This window comes from Azolla caroliniana, unplaced genomic scaffold (genome assembly GCF_043228905.1).
Source record: "Azolla caroliniana isolate FFs.n. ecotype wild unplaced genomic scaffold, voAzoCaro1.0.p SCAF_22, whole genome shotgun sequence".
NCBI lineage: Eukaryota > Viridiplantae > Streptophyta > Polypodiopsida > Salviniales > Salviniaceae > Azolla > Azolla caroliniana.
In genome coordinates, this window is record NW_028230457.1 from 6983843 (window position 1) to 7005857 (window position 22015).

The 22015-nt window shown below is 42.5% G+C and overlaps 3 protein-coding genes across 3 annotated transcripts; 1 reads left to right on the top strand and 2 right to left on the bottom strand.

Moving 5' to 3' along the window:
* The first annotated feature begins 314 nt into the window (after window positions 1-314).
* Window positions 315-874, top strand: LOC147849895 (vicilin-like seed storage protein At4g36700). Its single transcript, XM_087337275.1, has 2 exons — window positions 315-552; window positions 702-874. Exons 1-2 carry the CDS (start codon window positions 315-317, stop codon window positions 872-874), a joined length of 411 nt encoding a protein of 136 aa, XP_087193401.1.
* Window positions 875-13361: 12487 nt separating this feature from the next.
* LOC147849896 (eukaryotic translation initiation factor 1A) lies at window positions 13362-13941 on the bottom strand. Its single transcript, XM_087336895.1, has one exon. The coding sequence runs from the start codon at window positions 13915-13917 to the stop codon at window positions 13480-13482; it is 438 nt and encodes a 145-aa protein (XP_087193021.1). The 5' UTR covers window positions 13918-13941; the 3' UTR covers window positions 13362-13479.
* Window positions 13942-18054: 4113 nt separating this feature from the next.
* Window positions 18055-21692, bottom strand: LOC147849897 (pentatricopeptide repeat-containing protein At2g33680-like). Its single transcript, XM_087337206.1, has one exon. The coding sequence runs from the start codon at window positions 21398-21400 to the stop codon at window positions 18533-18535; it is 2868 nt and encodes a 955-aa protein (XP_087193332.1). The 5' UTR covers window positions 21401-21692; the 3' UTR covers window positions 18055-18532.
* Between the last annotated feature and the right edge of the window lie 323 nt (window positions 21693-22015).

The window sequence follows — 22015 nt, forward strand, 5'->3', positions numbered from 1 at the left end:
GGTAATCGTAGTAGTAGTAATAATTATTGGGTCATGGTGGAAAATGCCAGGCATTTTATCAAGCATGCATCATGGATTCAGTGTTTAGAAAGTTTGAATGAAATTTATAATAAGCAATTATTATTCACATTAACACAATGCATCATGAAAAGAGTGTTAGAAAGTTTTAATGATTGTATTTTGAGGAATTATGATCGGACAAAAAAATAGAGTATAGAGAGATGTGAATTTTCGATTGAATGAATTGAGTGATGATTGATGTACGTACACACACACAGAGTGCAATGTTGGTGCCCCATTGGAACCCGAGGGGCATGGAGATCGCGTTAGTGACGAAGGGGGAGGGAGACATTCAGGTGGTGGTGCATTCGGATAGTGTTAGTAGAAGTAATGGCGATCTCGAGAGGAGGGTGAGGGAGAGGGTGAGGGAAGGCAGCGTCTTCTACGTCCCTCGGAACTTTGGCATGTGTCAGGTGGCATCTACCAATGAACCACTGGAGTTCCTGGGATTCTCAACGTCCTCCAGGCCCAACCATCCCCAGTTCCTTGCAGGTAATATATGATATGAAACACACAAAAATTCATATCATATCATATTGTATGAGATGATGATGATGATGATATATATATATATATATATATATATAATGTACATGTATTTTATCTCTTGTTTTTAAATTATTTACTACATACTCTGCTAGGATGGAGCTCGGTGCTGAAGAAGGTGGAGGCCGATGTGGTGGCATCGGCATTCAATGTGCCGGCCGATTACGTGCAGGGATTCTTGGGAAGGCAGGCTCAGGCCGTCATTGTGCCAGGTGTGGTCCCTAAGGCTGAACGAGGAGACAGAAAGCAAAATAGCAGCAGCAGCTAATTTTCACCTTGTTTGTTCCTAAGCTTGTATATACATGTAGCTCCCATCAGTCAGTAAAGAAAAGAGCTACTAAAATTATCGTTATAGAAGTGTCATTTTTGCACGCAGAAAAATAACATAATAAAATATCTTTTTTAGTCTTGTTTTGGACAAAAGAGTCTTCCTTCTCCTCTCTATTTGGCAGGTAATTTCTATTTAGTAACTATGTCCCAATTAATTTGTCCTCTCTCTATCTCATGGTTTAAGCATTTTTTCGAGTGGAAGTTAGTATCTCTAGTCACTATCTACGGCATTTGTACCGTTCTTTTCTGAAGGCCTCGTCACTATTTGATATATAAGAATCATAAATGCGCTCTTAACTTGTGAATCTTCTAGGGATGGAACTGCCTTGAACTTGTCTTGGGAATCTCAAATTATCAGGGCCGTCCATTTTATTATGATCTGCATAAAAGAAAAATAATTAAAAAAAGAAATAATAATAATAATAAAATAGGGAAGAACGCGATCGAGGTTTGTCTCTTTGTGCGTTGGGTGAAGCTTTATGTGTTAGAAATTAGGGTTTTTGTTTTTCCCAAGCTTTTTGTGGGAGTTTGTTTGATGAATAGAACTGGAAGATTAGGATTTTTTCTCTCTTTTTGTTTGGGTAATGAATATGCTATACCAACAATGTTGGATGTGTAAGCTACAAAAGAATCATAAGAGTTATATCATCCGGTTGGGTTGTTGACATAAGGAAATGGTTTTGAAGATGGGGTGTGGATGATCTTTCAGAGCTTTTGAGCGATGCTATATATATTTAATAATCGAGGAAAGGTTGGTGGAATCATAAAAGGATGAAGTGGGAAGATGCTTAACCTTAAATGTTGGTCTCAATATAAAGCAAGAATGCCTATTGATCATATCCAACCTTATCTCATTACCAATATGAGTTGTAATGCTTGTAGAGCCCTTACATTACTTCGCACTTGATCTCGCCAGTTAGGTATTGAAGTTGCATCATGGTATCAAAATGTAATGAATTTGAAGACATGTAAAGTATGCAATGGTAGAGGATGAATGTCACTTGCTCTTCACATGCTCGACTATAAAGATTTTTACGCAGAAGCTAAATAGATCTCAACTGGCTCAGTCGGATAGCAACAAAAGCCATAGAGAATAGAATACATAGTGTAGGTGAGAGAGAGCGCAATGCAATGAATCTCTATTGCAAAAAAAGGCTCTGTAAAAACTTTGTACATACAAATGTGCATCATAGCACTTTTAATATTTCAATGCTCGTATTAAGCTATGACACTAACTCCTGAAAATATGCCTATCTACTAGGCTAGGGCCTACCAGTTACACCGATACGGCCCTCCTTTCTAGACACCAATTCGGACACTGATCCGGCTCTTGGCTTATTCAGCCGATCCGGATCATGTTGAGCTTGCCCACTCAACACTCCCCCTCAAGTTCCATTTGAGGTCAAATCATGGTGTTTGACTTTGTCAGTCCTTGCTTCCGGCTACTCCTAGCATCTCCACACCTCGCTCGCGCTCCTAAACCCGTCCGGTCCCGCTTTCCACGACCCGTCTAGTTCCACGCACCTCTTGTCCCACCTGGCCTTCACAGGATCTGTCTCGTCCAGATCACTCTTTTCTTCTAAATCAGTTGTCTCTGATTCATCTTCTTCAAGGACCTTAACCACATTTGACCATGTCTTGGTCCTACCCTTCTTGGCATTACCTCCCCCTTCTTCGGTCAGCTTTAGCTTAGGTCCGTTCCTTTGGTCACTCTACCTGTATCTGTCATTGGCTTCTTTAGTTGTCCTGAAGTCAAATTCTTCATCCGATTCGGTTTTCCAGACTTCTACTTCTTGTTGTCTTCCACTCCTTGTCCCCCTCAAGGTCAGCATGTCGAGGTGCTGCAAACCAAGTGCTCCCGAGAATTGCCGCAACTTGTCTAGGCGAAGGGGTTTGGTGACGATATCAACAGTTTTGCCGATCTGCAGGAACATACACAAGTTCCACTTCATGTCATGGACACACCAAGTGCAGACTAGGACAGAGTACAGATGATGGGGCTACGAGCGACAGATGAACTTGGAGCTAGATGTGACAAGGCTTGGAATTCTAGATGTTATGAGCGACATGAGGGCATGAAGACAGAAATAAAGATCAAGGAGACAAAGATGAGGCGAAACGAGAATACTAGATTGATGTGTCGATGACTGGTGTTGAATCCCCTGAAAGGGACCAAGGAGGTTACAAGTATAAATACTGTGAGTTGAAGTACATGCATTAGAATATTCTAGAACCCTCTAGAACCTTTTGGTTCTATAACTTTCTAAAAACTCCTAGAACATGTGTAAAAGTTAGCGTGCAGAAGCTTATGCCAAACCGGCTCTGCCGGATAGTAACAATAAAGAGAAGAAAGCTTAATGGAAGCTTAACACACAGAGAATAAACATACACAGGAGAGAGAGAGAGAGAGTCGAACATAAAAATCTATTCAAAATAATACTCTCAATATTTTGTGTACATAGAATATGCTCAGAGAGCACTTTTATACAAGTCCATAAGGGACTGACAAAAGTACTGATAGGTACTTCAATATTCCTACGTGCGACTGACACTAACTACTAGACAATGATTACCTAGTAGTCTAGGCTACAACTAGGCTTCCAATTCGCACTCGAATCCGGCTCTCTGATCCGTCTCCCCGATCCGGCTGGTTGTATCCGGATATCGATCTGGCTCTTGTTTCCGGAGTACACCTCCTCTTCTAACTCGCTTTGGAGAAAGGTGTTCTTTACATCCATTTGGTGGAGGTGCTACCCTTTTGCTGCTGCAGGCGTGATCATTGTTGGGATGGTTGTCATCTTTTCCATCGGGGCAAAGGTCTCTTCATAATCGACATTGTGAGACTGCACATACCCTTTTGCAACAAGCCGAGCCTTATACCGATTGACAGTGTCGTCCGCATTGTGGCTCACCTTGAATATCCATTGGCATCTGATTGCCTTTTGATGGGGTGAAGATGGAAAGAGATACCATGTCTCATTTTTGGAGAGTGCTTGTGTCTCCTCGTTCATCGCTTTGACCCATCGTGGGTCCTTCGTGGCTTCGGAAAATGTTTCCGGCTCTCGGGTTGTCACCACCTTCATCATGAATGCATAATGGTATGCCATGTCGTCATTGCAGCCGAATCGGCTGACTACGTTCTTTTCTCTAGTGGAGCGACGAGGTGCCCCTGGTGTCCTCATGCTAGGTAAATCCAATCCACCATACTCATTGTCAGGTGAGTGATCCGATTCGTTTTCATCTGGGTCTTCGTACTCAAGCATTTTGGACTTTCTTTTGTCCTACTTCAAACTCGGTGGCAACATGCTTTGGTCGCTCAGGGGCTCTTGTGGTTCACTCAATCTAGTTCCGGTTGAGATTGGACTTTCCTCAGTTTTGAGCCTTAGTCGATCATTCTCCTACGAGTCAATTATATCAAAATCGGTTTCGATTAGGTCGGATGGAGGCGAATCGACCATGTACCAGGATGCCGACTTGTCGAATACGACATCCCTACTCACTTGTACCTTCTTGGTTGAGGGGTTGAAGCACTTATACCCCTTTTGTTTCGAGCGAGTACCACACAAGTATACACTTGTCCCATTTCGGATCGAGGTTTTGCCGCTTTTCATAGGGAATGTGTACAAATGCGATAAAGCCGAATATTCGTACATGGGATAGATCTGGCTTCTTCCCATAGAACTTCTCATGGGGGGTGACATTGTGCACTCTGGATGTTGTGCAACGATTCATTAGATAGATGGTCGTGTTCGCTGCTTCAGCCTAGTAAGGTTTCGGCAAACGTTTCTCGTTCATCATGTTAAGAATCGACCGGCCACAACCCGTTACACGTTCATATTCATTCGTAAACGTGAAGATACAAAGACACCGATATTTTACGTGGAAAACCCGAAATGGGAAAAAACACAACTACAGAACTTGGAGACAACGATCTCCAGTTCTTCTTTGTCTGACAGATGGCTACAGAGTTACACTCTCACTCATGGTTACAAAGGCAATTACCTTGTTCTAACTTTACAATAATGATCAACTACACTTACTAAAGTTTGCCCTACTTTCTGGCTATTTACAAGTATAGCCCACAAGGGCATTTTAGACTATTTACAATTATAGTCTTCTTAAACGATTTCGAAAATGGTTTCCGTTTCCATTTCCGTTTCGGCCTCGGCTAAGATACTCACCAACACGGAAAATTTTCTAACTAAACCTCTCCAACATTCTGAACACATTATTTGTTGCAAGCAAGTTGGATTAATCGATGTAATTGAAGACAAAGATAAAAATCTACACTTCTAGAAAACTGCCTCATGAGGTTTCCCTCATGAGAAGGAAACTGCCTTGGTGATGGTCTTTTATAGCCACCACCATTGTTAATAGTTAGGGTGTTATGTCATACTAAAACTTTTGTTCCCTCATTCTCTCTCTTTTTTTTATCGTAATTAGCTTACCCTAGTGGTAAGTCGATAACACTACAAGCACTGTGTCTTGGGTTCGAAACCCAATTTCCTTACCTCTCTATTATATACTTCATATATATCTCTATTTCACTAGATGCCACTATGGAATGTAGGGGTTGAACCCATGACCACCTAGTCTCCACTGGGCAACCTTACCAACTAAGCTACATCCATCTGGGCTTCCCTCGTTCTCTCTCTCTATCTCTATCTCTCTCTCTCCCTTCTTTTTCCTACAAAGTAGTTATACCTTATACACTCCTTGTATGTGTATTGTAAGGTCTTTTATTAATCGGTTGACATTAATATACACATTGTTTGTCTTTGTTATTATGTGTATGTTTCCTCCCTGTTAGTCTTAAGACTTAATTAGTCTCTGAATCAAGGTCAGAGAATCAAGGTTTAACGTGAGGAAGTGAGAGTGAGAGCGTTTGTAACTTGTTCGCAAAGTTACGATAGTGTAAATATAGTAGCTCAAGAATGATTGACAATCATTGTTGCCCATTTTGTTACCAATAGGGTATACAAACCTCCTTTTGTTTTTTCATTATATTTGTTGAGCGACAAGCTCAACCGGATCTAGATCGGCTGAATAAGCCTGAGCCGGTTTGCCTGACGCTTCCGCACCTTCGTTTTTACATGGTATCAAAGCGCGAGGGTTGAGAACCTCTACGGCCGACATCAGCATCAGAAGACAAACCCTAAGACTCGGTAAGAACAGAAAGAGAAGTGATGGATAGAGGAATGGCTAGCTCGCTTCTGGTGGAGAAGCTCGACAGATCCAACTACGCATCTTGGTCATACAAGATGCACCAACACCTGCTTGGGCATGGTTACTAGAGCTATGTCAACGAAACTAATGACACAGCACCTGATGCGGCACACAAGGACTTCCCAGTGTGGGAACAAGCAGCAAGCAGAGTGATGTACTGCTTTGCGTCCAGTGTCGGAGACCAGCTGCTGAGCCATGTCCGAGATGCCAAGACACCAAAAGTTGCTTGGGGAAACCTGAAGAAGGTTTTCGCGGCAAGCACTACGACCCAGAAGCTGCAACTCCAATAGGAGTTGAGCAATGTCCAATAGAAGGACATGTCAGTAGCCGATTACACAGCCTGAATCAAAGAGATCTACGACTCACTTGCCTCTATCAACGTCACTATAGAGGAAGATGAGATGGTGCAGATCTATCTAGGGGGCCTAGCATCTAAGTTCAGAGCGTTATGAATGGTTGTATGTACAAGGGAGAATACGCCGTCATTTTTTGACCTACAATCAATGCTCCTTGTAGACGAGAACCACGCCGGTGCATCAACAAGTGCACCCACCGACAGTTGGATGCTGTACACGGAGGTGGATCGGCCCTGTGGGTGTGGTGGACGAGGCGGGTCAGCTCACAATGGTAGCGGCCGGCAAGAGCAGGACCAAAGGCACAAAGAACGTGCCGACAATAGTTCCGGACCCTCCACAAGCAAGGGGAGTCAAGGCGGTGCCGGAGGCCGGCAAGCAAAGGCCAACACGAAATGTTGGTATTGTGGTAAAAAGGGCCACAGAGAAAGCGAGTGCTGGAAGAAGCGCGCCGATTCGGACAGATCCGGATCTGGCAAGGTTGGCAGAGACAACCGACAATACTCGCACTATGCAGAAGGATCGAGAGGATCCAAAACCCAAAAAGTCGGTAAAGGGCCAGCCTTGGTGATTAAACACGAGGCTAACTCAATGAAGAAGACCACTTCCAAATCGGAGGAAGTGTGGTATGTTGACTCCGGTGCGTCGAATCACATGACGAGCCACAAAGAGTGGTTCTCTTTCCTAGAGAAACCGGGACAACCGGGAGTTTTCGAAACCGGAGACGACACTCCTCACCGAATCGTGCATGTTGGAGAAGTCCCTTTGAGCCACGTTGGACAGAGGGGGAAGCAGATGAACGTATTACACGTTCCGACTATCACGAAGAACCTGGTGTCTGTTGGACAGATTGTTGACCAGGGGATGCAGGTGCGGTTTACGCACCTCGAGTGCTTCATCGAGGAAGAGGGCCAAATCATTGTGCAAGGGCGCAGAGACGAGAGGATGTTTATCCTCAACACCAATGACGTCAGCACCGCTTTGTTCGCCAAAGGACAGAAGATTGAATTGGATATTGATCTCTGGCACAAGCAGATCGACCACGTCAATTATCGGAGGCTTCTAGACCTGCAATCGAAACAAGTCATTTTCGGTTTCCTAAAATTTAGCAACTGGAAGGCCGAAATTTGTGAAGCCTACCAACTCGGGAAGTAACACCGGCTTCCATTCCCCACCGAATGAAACCGTAGCCATAACAAGCTCAACCTTATTCATTCGGATGTATGGGCACCGGCACAGAACGTTAGTCTTGGCGGGAGTCGATACTTCGTCTCCTTCATTGACGACTACAGCCGGCACACATGGATCTACCTCATTGAGCAGAAGAGCAAAGTCTTCGAGTGTTTCCGGAACGTGCAAAGCCTAGTTGAACGGGAAACGGAGAGGAAGATCAAGTGCCTGCGGTCGAATGGCGGAAAAGAATATTTTCCCGGTCAATTCAACAGTTATCTACAGCAAAAAGGAATTCAAAGAGAGTTCAATTGCAGTGGCCAAGAGGAGGAACCAATCTCTTATCGACGTGGCAAGGGCGATGCTGGAGGAGAAGAGCATGCCCAAATTCTACTGGGCTGAGGCGGTCTGGATGGCCATCTATATCCAAAACCGGATCGATGACAAGGTGTCCACGCATGAGCTATATTTTGGGCGCAAGCCGAATTTGCGACACCTTCAGATATTCAATAGCATTGCTTATGTGCATGTGCCGGATGAGAAGCGGAGGAAGTTGGATGCAAAGTCGGAAAAATGCATCCTGGTCGGTTACTCGCATGAGCAAAAGGGGTATAAGTGTTATAACCCCCTGACGAAGCAGGTCTGAGTTAGCCGGGATGTTAATTTTGATGAGACGGCATCATGGTATGCCTTACCGGCTCCGACTTCCAACCTCGACCCGATACCAGAGGATGAGGCTAGTGAGCCTGAACTGGTCCAGTTAGAAGATGAAGGGTTCAAGACTCTAGATGAGAGTCCGGAATCGTTTCGGTTAAGTGGACCGAATGAGTGGTTGAGTCGGGATAACCAGTCGAATGAGGAACCGGTGAGTAGTGGAGACTCTGTCGTGCTCTCCCTACGCAAAGAACCGAGGAGACAATTCACGCGCAAAGAGAAGGGGAAGAAGAACATGCCGGAATACGAAACCGGCAACGTTGAGTCGGATCGGAGCGAATCCGACTCTGGTAAGGAAGAAGGTGGATCTTCGGGAACAAAGTCCGAATCGGCCAAGAACGGCCTCAAACTAGGTAACGGTAGATTACACCAATCTTCCCGCCAGAAGAACCCCGTGAAGCGGTACGGGTACAATGAGTACATGGCGCATCACTAAAGCGTACATGACCAAGGTGGCGGAAGTGCGTGAGCCGGAGAGCTACGTAGAAGCGGCAAAGGACGCAAATTGGCGTGCCGCTATGGAGGAAGAAATGCGAGCACTTGATGCCAACGACACATGGGACCTAGTTGACCCTCCCCGACACTTTAAACCGATCAAATGTAAGTGGGTGTACAAGGTAAAGTACAATGCCGACGGTTCGGTTAACTGGTACAAGGCCCGGTTAGTGGCGAAGGTATATGTGCAGACCCGCGGAATCGACTACGACGAGACCTTCGCTCCGGTAGCAAAGATGACGATGGTTCGTGTGGTGTTGGCGGTTGTTGCGGCAAGGGGGTGGCATCATCACCAGATGGATGTGAAGAATGCATTTCTTCAAGGCGATCTTGAAGAAGAGGTCTTTATGACCCAACCCCCCGGTTTCCAGTCGGAGATGAACAAGTCGATTGTATGCCGGCTGAAGAAGTCACTTTATGGCCTGAAGCAAGCCCCCTGATCTTGGAATGCGAAGATCACTCACCGGTTGCGTAAGATGGGGTTTGCGGCCTCCAAGTCTGACTCTTCGTTGTTCATCCGGCAAGGTCCGGACGGTCCCGTTTGCATTTTGTTGTATGTTGATGATCTAGTTATCACCGGACCCAAACTTGATGAAATCAACGGAGTCAAGTCCCAACTATCGGACGCATTTGAGATGAAGGACCTAGGGGACCTTCACTATTTCCTTGGGATCGAGGTGATCCGAACCCCTGACGGCATATTGCTCTCACAAAGACACTATGTGTTGAATATGTTGTACAAGTTCGGCATGACGGAATGCCGACCGATCTCCACACCCCTAGACCGGAACCAGAAGCTCTGTCCCGACTCAGGACCGGCGTGCGATGAGAAGCAGTTCCGACAAATCGTCGGAAGCCTTATATATTGGACAATCACCCAACCCGACATTAGTTATCCGATTGGCATGATCAGCCAATATATGCAGAAGCCAACCGTGGAGCACCTTCTGTGCGCGCATCGAATTTTGTGATATGTGAGCAACACGAAGGACCGAGGATTGTTATACCAGCATGGTATAACCAAAGAGCTAGTCGGCTACACCGATGCCGACTGGGCCGGCGATGCATTAGATCGTCGATCCACCTCCGGCTATATGTTTTCCCTTGGTAGTGCGGTTGTTACGTGGAGCAGCAAAAAGCAGCCAACAGTGGCCCTTTCGAGCACTGAGGTTGAATATCAGGGCGCTACCATTGCCACCTGTGAAGCCATTTGGCTTCGGCGATTGCTGCAAAACCTGTGGATCGAGGTGCCGACCCCGATCCTGATCTATTGCGACAACATAAGTAGCATGCAGCCCGCCAAGAACCCCGTATTCCATGCTTGCACAAAGCACATAGAAGTGCACTACCACTTCGTGCGTGAGTGTGTTCTGAGCGGTGAAGTTGAACTTCGGTATGTTCATACGAATCGGCAAGTTGCCGACATCTTCACCAAACCGCTCAGATCGGACAAGTTGCAGCACTTCAACGAAATGCTTGGTGTTCAGCATCTCGATGTGCCACACTTCAGGGGGAGAACAGGCAAAGACACCGGAATGGGCAAAGGCAAAGAAATTGCCAATTGCGTCGGTGAGAGAAGAATTGACAAAGGGGGAGACAAGAAGAAGGCCAAGACCCGGACATGGTCCGATGTGGCGAAGGGCCTGGAACCAGAAGACGAATCAGAGACAGTCGATTCGGTTCAACAAACGGATTCGGAAGAACTAGATCAACTGAAGGGTAAGCGGGCGAGAAGGCAGTGGAAGTCGACACCAACACGAAGGAACCGGCGGATCGACAAGCGCCGAAGTCACAGCAGCGAGGGAGCTGAATTGGGCCTGTTGAGCAAACAAGCCGACCGAGGAGGTCGAGGTGCGCAGAATCAAAAGGGCCGGTGAGCTGGGGAGACGGTTAGCCGGATCTAGCAGTAACCGGAAGCCTAGTAGTAGCCTAGACTACTAGGTAGTTAGTGACTCGCAGTTAGTGCCAGACGCTCGTGTGAGCATTGAAGTACACCGTACTTCTGTCAGTCCTCTTAGGAATTTTATAAATAGTGTTGTTGAGCACGTTGTAAGTAGACAGTATTTTCGTACAGAGAACTATTATTGTTTTGTAATAAATTTTTAACATTCTGCTCATTCTTTGTCTCTCCTATGTACACTCTGTGTGTTAATCTCTCTCTCTCTCTCTCTCTCTCTCTCTCTTGCTATCCGGCTAAGCCGGTTTGTCTAACACTTCCGCACCTTCGTTTTTACAATATTGTATGTACAGGTAAAATGTGTGTGCCACTCTTGTGTAATTTGAGTAAGAGAATCAAGGTTTAACGTGAGGAACTGAGAGTGAGAGCGTTTGTAACTTGTTCGCAAACCTCTTGTGTACAGGTCAGAGAATCAAGGTTTAACATGAGGAAGTGAGAGTGAGAGCGTTTGTAACTTGTTCACAAAGTTACGATAGTGTAAATATAGTGGCTCAAGAATGATTGGCAATCATTGTTGCCCATTTTGTTACCAATATGGTATACAAACCTCCTTTTATTTTTTCGTTATATTGTATGTACAAGTAAAATGTGTGTGCCACTCTTGTGTAATGTGAGTATTCCTAATTTGTTTGAGGTAAATTTATGGGTTGGAAGTTCTTTGAAATTTAATGTGGGTTTATAAAAGTGAGAGGGAAGGTGAATTACCATGGTGTGTAATATAGAAGCTAGGCTCAAACCAAGTATAAGTTCAATTGGTCAAACCCAATGCTCAAGGTCCCCCCTCCTTTTGTGTTTGGGTAAAGTTCTTGGGGGAATGGGTTTTTACGATAAGTGGGAGGGAATGGGTGACTTGATGTAGTGTCTACTAATGTGGAACCAAGTCTAGGTCCCTCCTATGTTTGGGTAAAGTTCTTGGGGGAATGGGTTTTTATGATAAGTGAGAGGGAATGGTGAGTTGTAGTGTCTACTAATGTGGAACCTAGTCTAGGTTTGGCACAAACGATGTCCCATAGCAAAGGATAAGAGGAATAGCCAATGGGTTGTTGCATCGACATAGCACATAGCAACAACGCAAGAAATTGGCTTTAGCCATAGCCAATCTCCTAAATTGTCCTGGGATTGATATAGGAAGGTCATAAAGGTTGGTTTAGGAAGGCCTTTGGGCCAAATTTGAAAATCAACCAACAGCCAATTAGATGCTAGGGTGGCTTATTGCACTCACTTTTGATTTAGATTTTCAGCATATTGCCCAGCATCCAACACACTTCTGATTTAGGTTTCAGCATATTGCCGAGCATCTAATGCACTTATGGACTTTAACTAGAAATACATGGGCAGCCCTACACTGCGTACAATTACCACAGTTACAGGCTAAAATATTTGAGTAGCCAACCTACTTAGCAACACAAGGTCGTTAAAATTTTATACGCAAGTCTCCACAACACAAATACAGTGCTCAAGGAATGCCACTTGGTATGTTGATTTTCCCTTAAACCTCAGAACATATCTAATGTCATGGTAGTAAGAGCCTCGTTGCACACAATAAAATCTACACCTAAGACTGGACTAGTTTTCAATCACTAGTAAAAACGGGATACCATATATTTGAGCTCAAATATGTATAGCACCTGTAACTCCTAGAGAGGAGCAGAGCGATAACAAATAGGATTTGGGGCGTATTGCATTATATACAAATTTCCATCACACGACTGAGAGATGGCCCCCATTCAGATACTGCAAGCTCACCACTACAAATTTCGCAGAAGACAGCGGAGAGAGATAACTAGAGCAAACCATATTCCAAAATGAACCCATTCGGATATTGCAGAGACCAAACTCACCACAACAAATTTCCAGAAGACAGCATGAAGACAACTCGATCAAACCATATTCCACGGTTACATCTGACACTTTTCAAATGACAGCTATCAGCCATGGCAATAAACCAATCTCATTCTACACCCAAAACACAAAGATGCACCCAAGGAAATGTGAAGAAAATTACAGTATTACAACCAAAAAACCACAGAACACTTCCATTTTCCTTTAAATGCCTCCACATTTACAACTTTGTTTCAGCCCCCTGATCGAACACATACAGAACAATAGAACAAATCACCATATTATTGCTCAAAAGGTATTGTTGGGAGAAAAAGTTACAAAATGTGTAAAATGAGGAGATTTTAAACAGATGAAAATACACGATCATTAGTAGTTCCCATAGATGGAATCATATGAGAAACGAACAAACAACTATTATCCCTGATGCAAGTACCTGACTATGTGCGGGACAATAGAAGAGCATACACATAGATTTATGTCTTCAAGATTCCGACAAACACAAAAAACTGTGAAGATCATATAAATGAGACAGGTGCGAGATAGGCAAGAGAACTTTGGTGATCCAAAATTCATGAGTGATCAAGAACGAAGCACACACACACATATACATTTTTTGAAATATGTCAAAATTCTGTAAGAATGCATGAAGAAAAGTAGGGAGCAGGAAAGAAAGAAAGAGAACAATTGCTACAACAAAAGTCAAGCAGTGAAACATCCATATGTGGTAAAAAGAAAAGAAAAAAAAGAAGAGAGAAAGAACTATAGAATAGAGCACGCATTCATTGCTCAGATCTTGTCGATGTCCTCATCCTCAAACTCGAGGTAGTCATCGGCGCCTCCTTCGTCCTCCTCATCCATGCCACCGGCGATACCCTCGTTGAGCCTGACGTTATCCGGGAGCTCACCGTAGGCTTTCAGGAGGCGGGCTTCATCGGGCATGTATTTGAGGATGACGTCCGCCTTGTCGTCCTGGTAGTCTCGGAGGCCGACCAGGACGATGTCGCCTGATGCGATCCACACCTTCTTGTGCATCTTCCCACGGATGTGGCACAGCCGCTTGGTGCCGTCGATGCACAGCGCCTCGCACCGTCCGTTCCCCAGCATCCTCAGCACCTGCGCGTACTCCTGCCCATCCTCCTTGAACACGAGCTCCCGCTTCTCGTCGTCCGCCTCATTCTTCCCACGCTTCCTGTTCTTCCCTCCCTTACCTTTGTTCTTCGGCATACTACACTACTCTACCTCCCTATCTCTGCCTCTGCCTCTGCCTCTGCCTCAGGAGGAGGATGAACCTCTCTGCTCTGATCTCTACTGCCCCTCCCTGCCTGCCTGCTTCACAAGAAAAAGTAAAGACAGATCAACCTCCTAACCTTTCTTTTCTCCCCTGCTATACATATATGTACATATATGTATGTATAAAGAAGAGAGGAGGAAATCCGGGGCTTTGCTTGCTCCCTGTCTCCTTCTCAGTTTCTCCTTCCCCTGCGTTCTTCGTTGCTGTCTCTTCTGACTAGTCTGAGAGAGGAGGGAATCAGGAAACCCTGCTTTTTATAATGCTGCAGTGTGAGTGAGTGAGTGAGTCGGTCGATCAGTCAAGTCAGTCGGTGGACACACGCAAAGGTACTCCTCCTCTCTGCTTCTGCTTCTGCTTCTTCTTCTTCTTCTTCTTCTTCTTCTAGGCTATGGCTATGGCTAGATACTACATCTAGCGATTCACACCATAATAAATATATTTATGTAATTACTAATGGCCATGGTTGGGCGTGCTCAATTTCTATATGTACATAGTGTTGTCGTTTCATCTCGTTTTCTGCCCGCAAACTCGAGTATGTAATGTCTCTCACGGACCAGCAGAACCCGGCCTCCTTCTGCACACCGTACGTATGTCTGCGAATAAAGTCATAGCACTCCGAAGGTGGAGCTCTGTAGGCAGAGAAGAGAGAGAGCGAGAGCGTACGAGGGGCTTAACTTCGCGATGATGTTGGACATGTGCTAAGTTCTCGAAAATGTGTAGCACTACGATGCAATCTTAGCCCTCATCTCATCAACATTTGGTGGAAAACCATGAAACAACTTTAACCATTTACCATTGCACCACCAACATTAGAAGCATTCAATGGGCGTTTTTATTTACAATTGAAACAAGGTGACGTAGGTTTTAATGGTTGGACTATCCGCTCATAACATTGAGATATTGCCTCGTTCTCCTCGTTGGGTACAAACTCATGGACATTCTTTATGGAAAAATCACTAGGTAGGATGCATGGTGAAAGGAAAAACTTATCAACATTTGGACTCTAGCTATACTACTTCAATGAAGCATATGACAGTGTGGAAATATTTGTTGGGTATGCTTCCATTGGGATCTCAACTAGATAAATAAAAAAGGAGGTAATGGAGGATCGGAAACAATTATTCATTTGTAATGTACGTGTACATAAAAAATAGCTTTTATCCATCAAGAATCGAATAGAGAAAGGGATCTTTATTTATTATAAGAATAACAAGGGATCTTTGAATGCATACCGGTGCCCTTCCATAAATTTAATACCTCTAGTTTTTTGCATCTTCACACCTCGCCTTAATATTGACTAGCCACTTGACTAATGTACAAATTTGTCGCTTGTCCATTATGCAAGATGCTACCACAATTATCGTGTGAATAGTAACATTTCATGTTGGTTAAAAATCTAGGTCATGCCTCAAGATGCACATGTTTCAATTCACAAAGTGATGAGAAATGCTACATAGAGTTGGGACATAACTCAACAAATTGACAAGGTATATGCCTTGTTAGTTATACACGATCTTATAGCTCATCAACTTTGTATTTGTCCATTAACAAGCTAAATTAGGGAGGGCTGGAACAACTCGATATGAAGTGGAACTAATAATATAGGGATTCAAAAATGAGATGTTGAACACTAGTTGAAGATGCATATGAAGAGGGAGTGGTAGGAAACAAGATATGGGAAGAGATCACAAATGGACCATGATGTTAATGATCTACCTTGCTACAGGCCTAGTAATTTTAGATTAAGTTGAAAGAAACACATGTGATCCCGTCTTGTGAGACGAAGGTCAGCTCAAGGTTGTGACCTTGATAAACTTGAAATTCCCCTACTGAGGTAGGGAAAAGAAAACAGTTGTACACACTCATATAGTGATTTGTTTTGGATTTGTGTAAAGGTTTACATGTGTGGAAGCTTGTAAGACAACATACACAGCTGGCTCAACCGGACACCAAAAGACACTTAGGTAAACACAGAGATGGATAATACACGAGAGAGAGAGAGAGAGAGAGAGAGAGAGACTTAGTGAGCAGACAACAAACTCTATATTAAAAAATAAAACTCAATACAGACAATGTGCTCACAGAGCACTTTATATACAAGCCCTGACAATGGGCGGACACGAGTCCTTTAATGCTCATAAGTGAGCATCTAACATCAACTGCCTATTATACTCCCATTGATAAAAATAGGAGTATAGGCGTCAAACGACGTGTCGACTCCAAGTCGATCTAGCCTTTTGGCTTCTTCAGCCGATTCAGCATGTTGAGCTTGTCACTCAACAATATGGAATGTCTAGGATGGTAAGGATCTATGATTGTAAAATACTCTATGTCGACATTTGTGACACCCATCATGAATGATTGTTATGAATGGCCAATTAATTGAATGGATGAGCAGCAGGTTAAGGAATAATTTCACGTACTCAAAGAAAAAAATCATGGTCATTTTGTGTGTGCCTTGAAGTTGTAATGTACTATGGAACTCATGATACAATATTTTTTGTCATTGCTACCTTGGACCAAGAAGGCTTTGCGTTTCGTTTTACAAGCTCTTCAATGTTTGTTGTGGAGAAAGAGGGATAAGATCGAGATGATATGGGTTGTGCAAAACCATCACACAACTCATAAGCACTTGGAAGGAGTTGCATTATTGGACTTACAGACAAATAATATAGCTTGTAGATTTCATTTTTGCAAGACATGTATTTGCATTCACAACCATGTATATCTATTGTCCAATACTTCATTGAGAAGGAGGGTGTAACACATAGGAGGAAAATGGTTTTAGGCATAGTGGTGGCAATTACTTAACGGATGCATTCCACTTAAATGTGCAAGATGTACTCGAGGCCCATGGTTGATGATTTTTTTATTTTGTTGAGGTGTAACAAATATTATGCATCTTGGCCAACTATGGATGGGTTTGTTTGGTTTTAGCTACAAGTGTAAGTACTGTGTAACATAGATATCAGATCTTTTACTTATTTAAAATGAAGAGAAATCATGAATTGATTGATGTTTACAAGGTGAAGCTCAACTTTTTCAAGTACGTACTAATTAATCTCTTGTACCAGTACTCTATTGGGTGTCTTTGATGACTACAACTAAGGTTAAACAATAATGGAAAGTAAATACATAACTTGCAAACTTAGTTGGCATTCGAACAAGCACTTATTTCTTTTGCACTATCCAAGTAGTATTCATTGATTCATATATGTAGTGTCCTATTGTTGTTCAGATTTGGTATAACATTTCTTAGATTTGGCAAGTTTTGTCACATTGTCATTTGATGCCAAGACGATGGGTGTTTGAACAATTTACACAGCTTGAGTCAAGATTAGAGATGGAGATTGTTTTCTTGTTTTTGAATATTGGGAATTGTGTCATGAATCATGATTAGGATATCCCACAATAATTTTATATTTTATGGTAGACATTGAGCTAGGCATAACTAGAAAAGTTAGTATTGATGTGACAATTTTGTTTCTTGGAACAAGTCAAAATTCTTTTCTTAGTGGATTGTGGAATCTTCATCTTGCCTAATGTTGATTATGCATGTCCCTACACTACCCATGTAGAAGTGACACCAATTTAATTGTGGTAGCATTGTATGTTTTTCGCACAAATGTATTGATATAATTGTGTTTTCACCATCAAAAGAGAGATTTTATTGTTGTCCTTGGGAATTAAAATTGACTTGTTTTTCATGAATAGAGAGAATGAGAGAGCTCCGTGAAGTAGGTTTCATATATCTTTGGGGGATGACCATATTTGGTGCTCATTATCTACTTTGTTGATTCTTTTATATGATTGAATTACCCTCATCAAGTAATGGGTAGACTTGGGAAATAAATATGGACACTGAAATAAAATGCCAATGCATGTTGAATTGCTTGTCAATAGAGAAATTTTAATAGTTTGGCATTTGAAATGAGTCACACTATTAAAATTTTAAGTGAATATTGGAGAAATCCTAAATCTACACCTTCATTAGTCTTCTCCTATAGTAAAGCAAAAGTTGATAATATTCGTCTTGTTGCTTCTTAACAGGATCCCTCCTTTGATGAAATTCAAAGTATTTTTTGTTAGTTCTCACTTATTTATCATACACATTTCGACCTAGTGTCAATCATTGAACGTTTCAGGTCTCAAACCAAAAACATTACACTGCTAGGAGCTCCAATTATTCCTCTTTGAAACAATTGGGCACTAGATTCCTCCATCCCGCATTGATGCAAATTTGGTTCAATTCTTTTTATTTCAAATGTTGAGGTTGCTGATATGCTCCTTAAGATGGTTCAATATGGTACTTTTTGAGTGGATTTTTACACATTTCTGAGGTCAAACACATCCTTTGGAGTGTTTGGCATTTTTTTGAAGTTAATCTTGTCGATCATAAGCTTGCTCATGTTTTTCCTCATAATTCATAATGTCGCTCATGTTTTCCTTCACAATTCGTAATCTTGCTTATGTTTCCTCATTTTCTAGCAGAAATTGTGAAACAAAATGAATAGATGCTTGTGCTAAATCTTTACGCTTATCCCAACTCTATGAGACATTAGGTTGTACATCTGCATAAACATGAGACATTAGAATATAAGCAACTGAATCTTTTTCATCCAATTGTAGCGCATGTTCAAATGCTTCCCTTGCTAAATTTACATCACCCCATTTTCTACATGCACCTAAAATCGCATGGCACGCCACAAGATTGGTATAATGGAATGGATTTTCTTTGAGAACATTTACTGCTTTATCCAATTGGCCTGCCTTCCCAAGAAGATCAATGACACAATTATGATGCTTATTAGATGGAACAATTCCATAATCTTTACTCATAGCTTCCAAGTATGACTGGCTCATGCTATATAAACCTCGACGATTGCAAGCACTAAGAATAACAATGAAAGTCACCATATTAGGGGCAGTACCCTCTCCCACCATTCTATCAAAAATATCAAAAACATTCTCACTTTGTCCTCGTTGAGCATATCCTGCCATCAGTACCGTCCACGAGACTACATCTCGATCACAAAGCTTTTCAAACACTTGTTGTGCCATTGGAAGTGAACCGCATTTGACATACATATCAACTAAGGTGTTCCCGATAATAATATCTCCTTCAAGCAACCCTTGCCTTTCAATATTGGCGTGTATTTCTTGGCCTTTTTTTATAGCTCCTATGCTTCCACAGGCTTTCAAGCTGCTAACAAATGTAATTGAATTTGGAGGTATAAGTGCAAGTTGCATATGCTCGTAGCATTCCAATGCTTCTTCATTGTGCTCATTTTCAATATATCCTTCCATCAATGTGCTCCAGATGACTACGTCTTGAGCCAAAAGATTGTCAAATACTTCCCTTGCTCTGTGAGACAAACCACATTTGGCATACATTTCGATCAAAGCACTACCAATAGAAAGATGCCCTTTGAGATGTCCATATCTCTCGATTTCTGAATGTATTTCTTGACCCTTATTTAGGTCTCCTAAGGTACCACAAATTTTCAACATAGAAACTAATGTGGCACCATCTGATGAGATCCCTTCAAGCTGCATTCTCTCAAAATACTCGATTGCTTTCTCACTGTGACCATGCTCAGCAAATCCCACAATAAGTGCAGTCCATGAAATGACATTTCTCATTGGAAGTTTATGAAACACTGCTTGTGCTATGACAAGAGAACCGCATTTGACATACATATCCACAATTGCACTACCAACCACAACATCGCTTTGCATCAATCCTTGTCTTTCAGCCTTAGCATGTATCTTTTGCCCAATATCAATGGCCTTCAAAATGCTACAAGCTTTTAGGCTTGATGCAAATGTGATTGCATCAGCATAGAAGCCCTCACGTTGCATTTGTTCATATCGACTGAGTGCTTCCTCAGCATGTCCATGTTCCACATATCCTGTTATGATGGCATTCCACGAGACCACATTCCGGTATGGAATCTTCCCAAACACTTCTTGTGACATATAAATCAACCCACACCTCGCATACATATCTACCAATGCATTTCCAATGATGATTTCCTTCTCTAGTAAACCTTGTCTCTCAATCTCGGCATGCAATCCCTTCCCTTTACTGACATCTTGTAAACTACTGCAAGATTTCAAGATGCAAACAAATGTCACAACGTTAGGGGTGACACCTTTCAGTTGCATTTGCTCAAAGTAGTGAAGTGCACTAACATTATGACCATTTTCAACATATCCAGTGATCAAAGTGGTCCATGAGATAACATTTGGGGTCTTTATCTTATCAAAAACCTTTTGTGCTTTGATAATATTACCACATTTACCATACATATCAATCAATGCATTTCCAAGTACAATGTCTCGTTTATGCCTGACATTTTTATTGATCTCAATATGTATTTTTTCACCCTTTTGAATATCCCCAACCCCAGAGCAAGCTTTCAAGATAGACACATACGTGACCACATTCACAAGCACACCCTCAATTTGCATTTCTTCATACAGTTTAAGTGCTTCTTCACTATAGCCATGCTCAACATAACTCAAAATCAATGCCGTCCATGATACCACATCGCGCTGAACAAGGTTATCAAAAACAATCTTTGATTTCGTGATGAAACCACATTTTCCATACATATCGATCAAAGTATTCCCAAGAGCAACATTTCTCTCAAGCAAACCTTGCGTCTCTATCTCATTATGTATACATTCACCTAGAGTAAGGTCACCCATATTGCCACATGCTTTCAAGATGCAAAGATAAGTAACTTCATTAGGCACAACACCCTCTTGAATCATATCATTGTATAGACCTATGGCTTCTTTGCAACATCCATGGTATATGTAACCTGAGATAAGACCCGTCCACGACACGATATTGCGACTTTGGAGGTTATCGAACACTTGTCGGGCACAAGAAATGGAGCCACATTTCGCATACATATCGATCAGCGTGCTTCCCACAAACACATTGTGGTCGAGAAAACCAAGCATTTTGATTCTTATATGAATTTCTATGCCTTTCGAAATGTCTTTTAGATGGGCACAAGCCTTCAACAAAGACACAAATATTCTCCCACCATCATCATGATAGCTTATACATCCCATTTGCTTCATTTTTTCATACAAATTCAGAGCTTCTTGTGGTTTCCCATATTCGACATAACCAATAATGAGTGAATTGGAGGCAGTTTCCGGAAACCATTCAAAAACAAACTGAGCATCATCTATACTCACAGATTCAACCATTATGAATACCAGGTGGTTTTGGAGTATTCTTTCTTGCCCTGCTTCTGTTAGGTATGACAGCAGGGTTAGTGCATATTTCGGGTTTCTGGATCTTCTGTAGTTTTCCAAGAGACCTTTGAGTTCTCTGATGAAGCATTGAGGAAGCAGAGAACTAATGGGACATAGAGAGAGGGAATTGTAAAACATGCTTCATGGCGATTCTACCATGATACAAAGACAGAGACAAAGACTGACAGAGATAGGTTTCTTTTCGTTCTCCAACTGCCCCACAGTTTTCGTTATTTCCCCGAAAAGCACCTGGCCGTCCTTGAGAAGAGAGAAAAAAGCGATGAATAGACAATACATATTATAACCGCTCAAATAGCAAAGAAAATTAGGAAATTGGGGATACGGATTGACCATATAAATTGCTCACAGACCACGCAGAATTGCTCTTGTGGGGCTTGAACAAGGGCAGTTTGGAAATAAGGTAGAAACTGAGGACTATTACGGAAATTTCCCCGACAAAACACCAAGAAAAAACGCAGGTATTGACAACACCATCTACCCAAGTCGTTAGTGCACCTGACCTCGCTGGACAACAGCGAGAATCCAGTAGAAAAGTTGGGCATTAGAGTTAATAACCTAATTATAGTACATACATACTAGGAACCTTGGTGAGAAAAGAATAGCTATGGAGGCGCGTTACAAGAGTTGGAACAATTGAAGTCGTCCGACAGCAAGAAAGATGGATGTGAAATCCGCCTTTCTGAATGGCATTCAAGGAGGATTTACTGTTGCACAAAGCCTTCAATGGCAGTA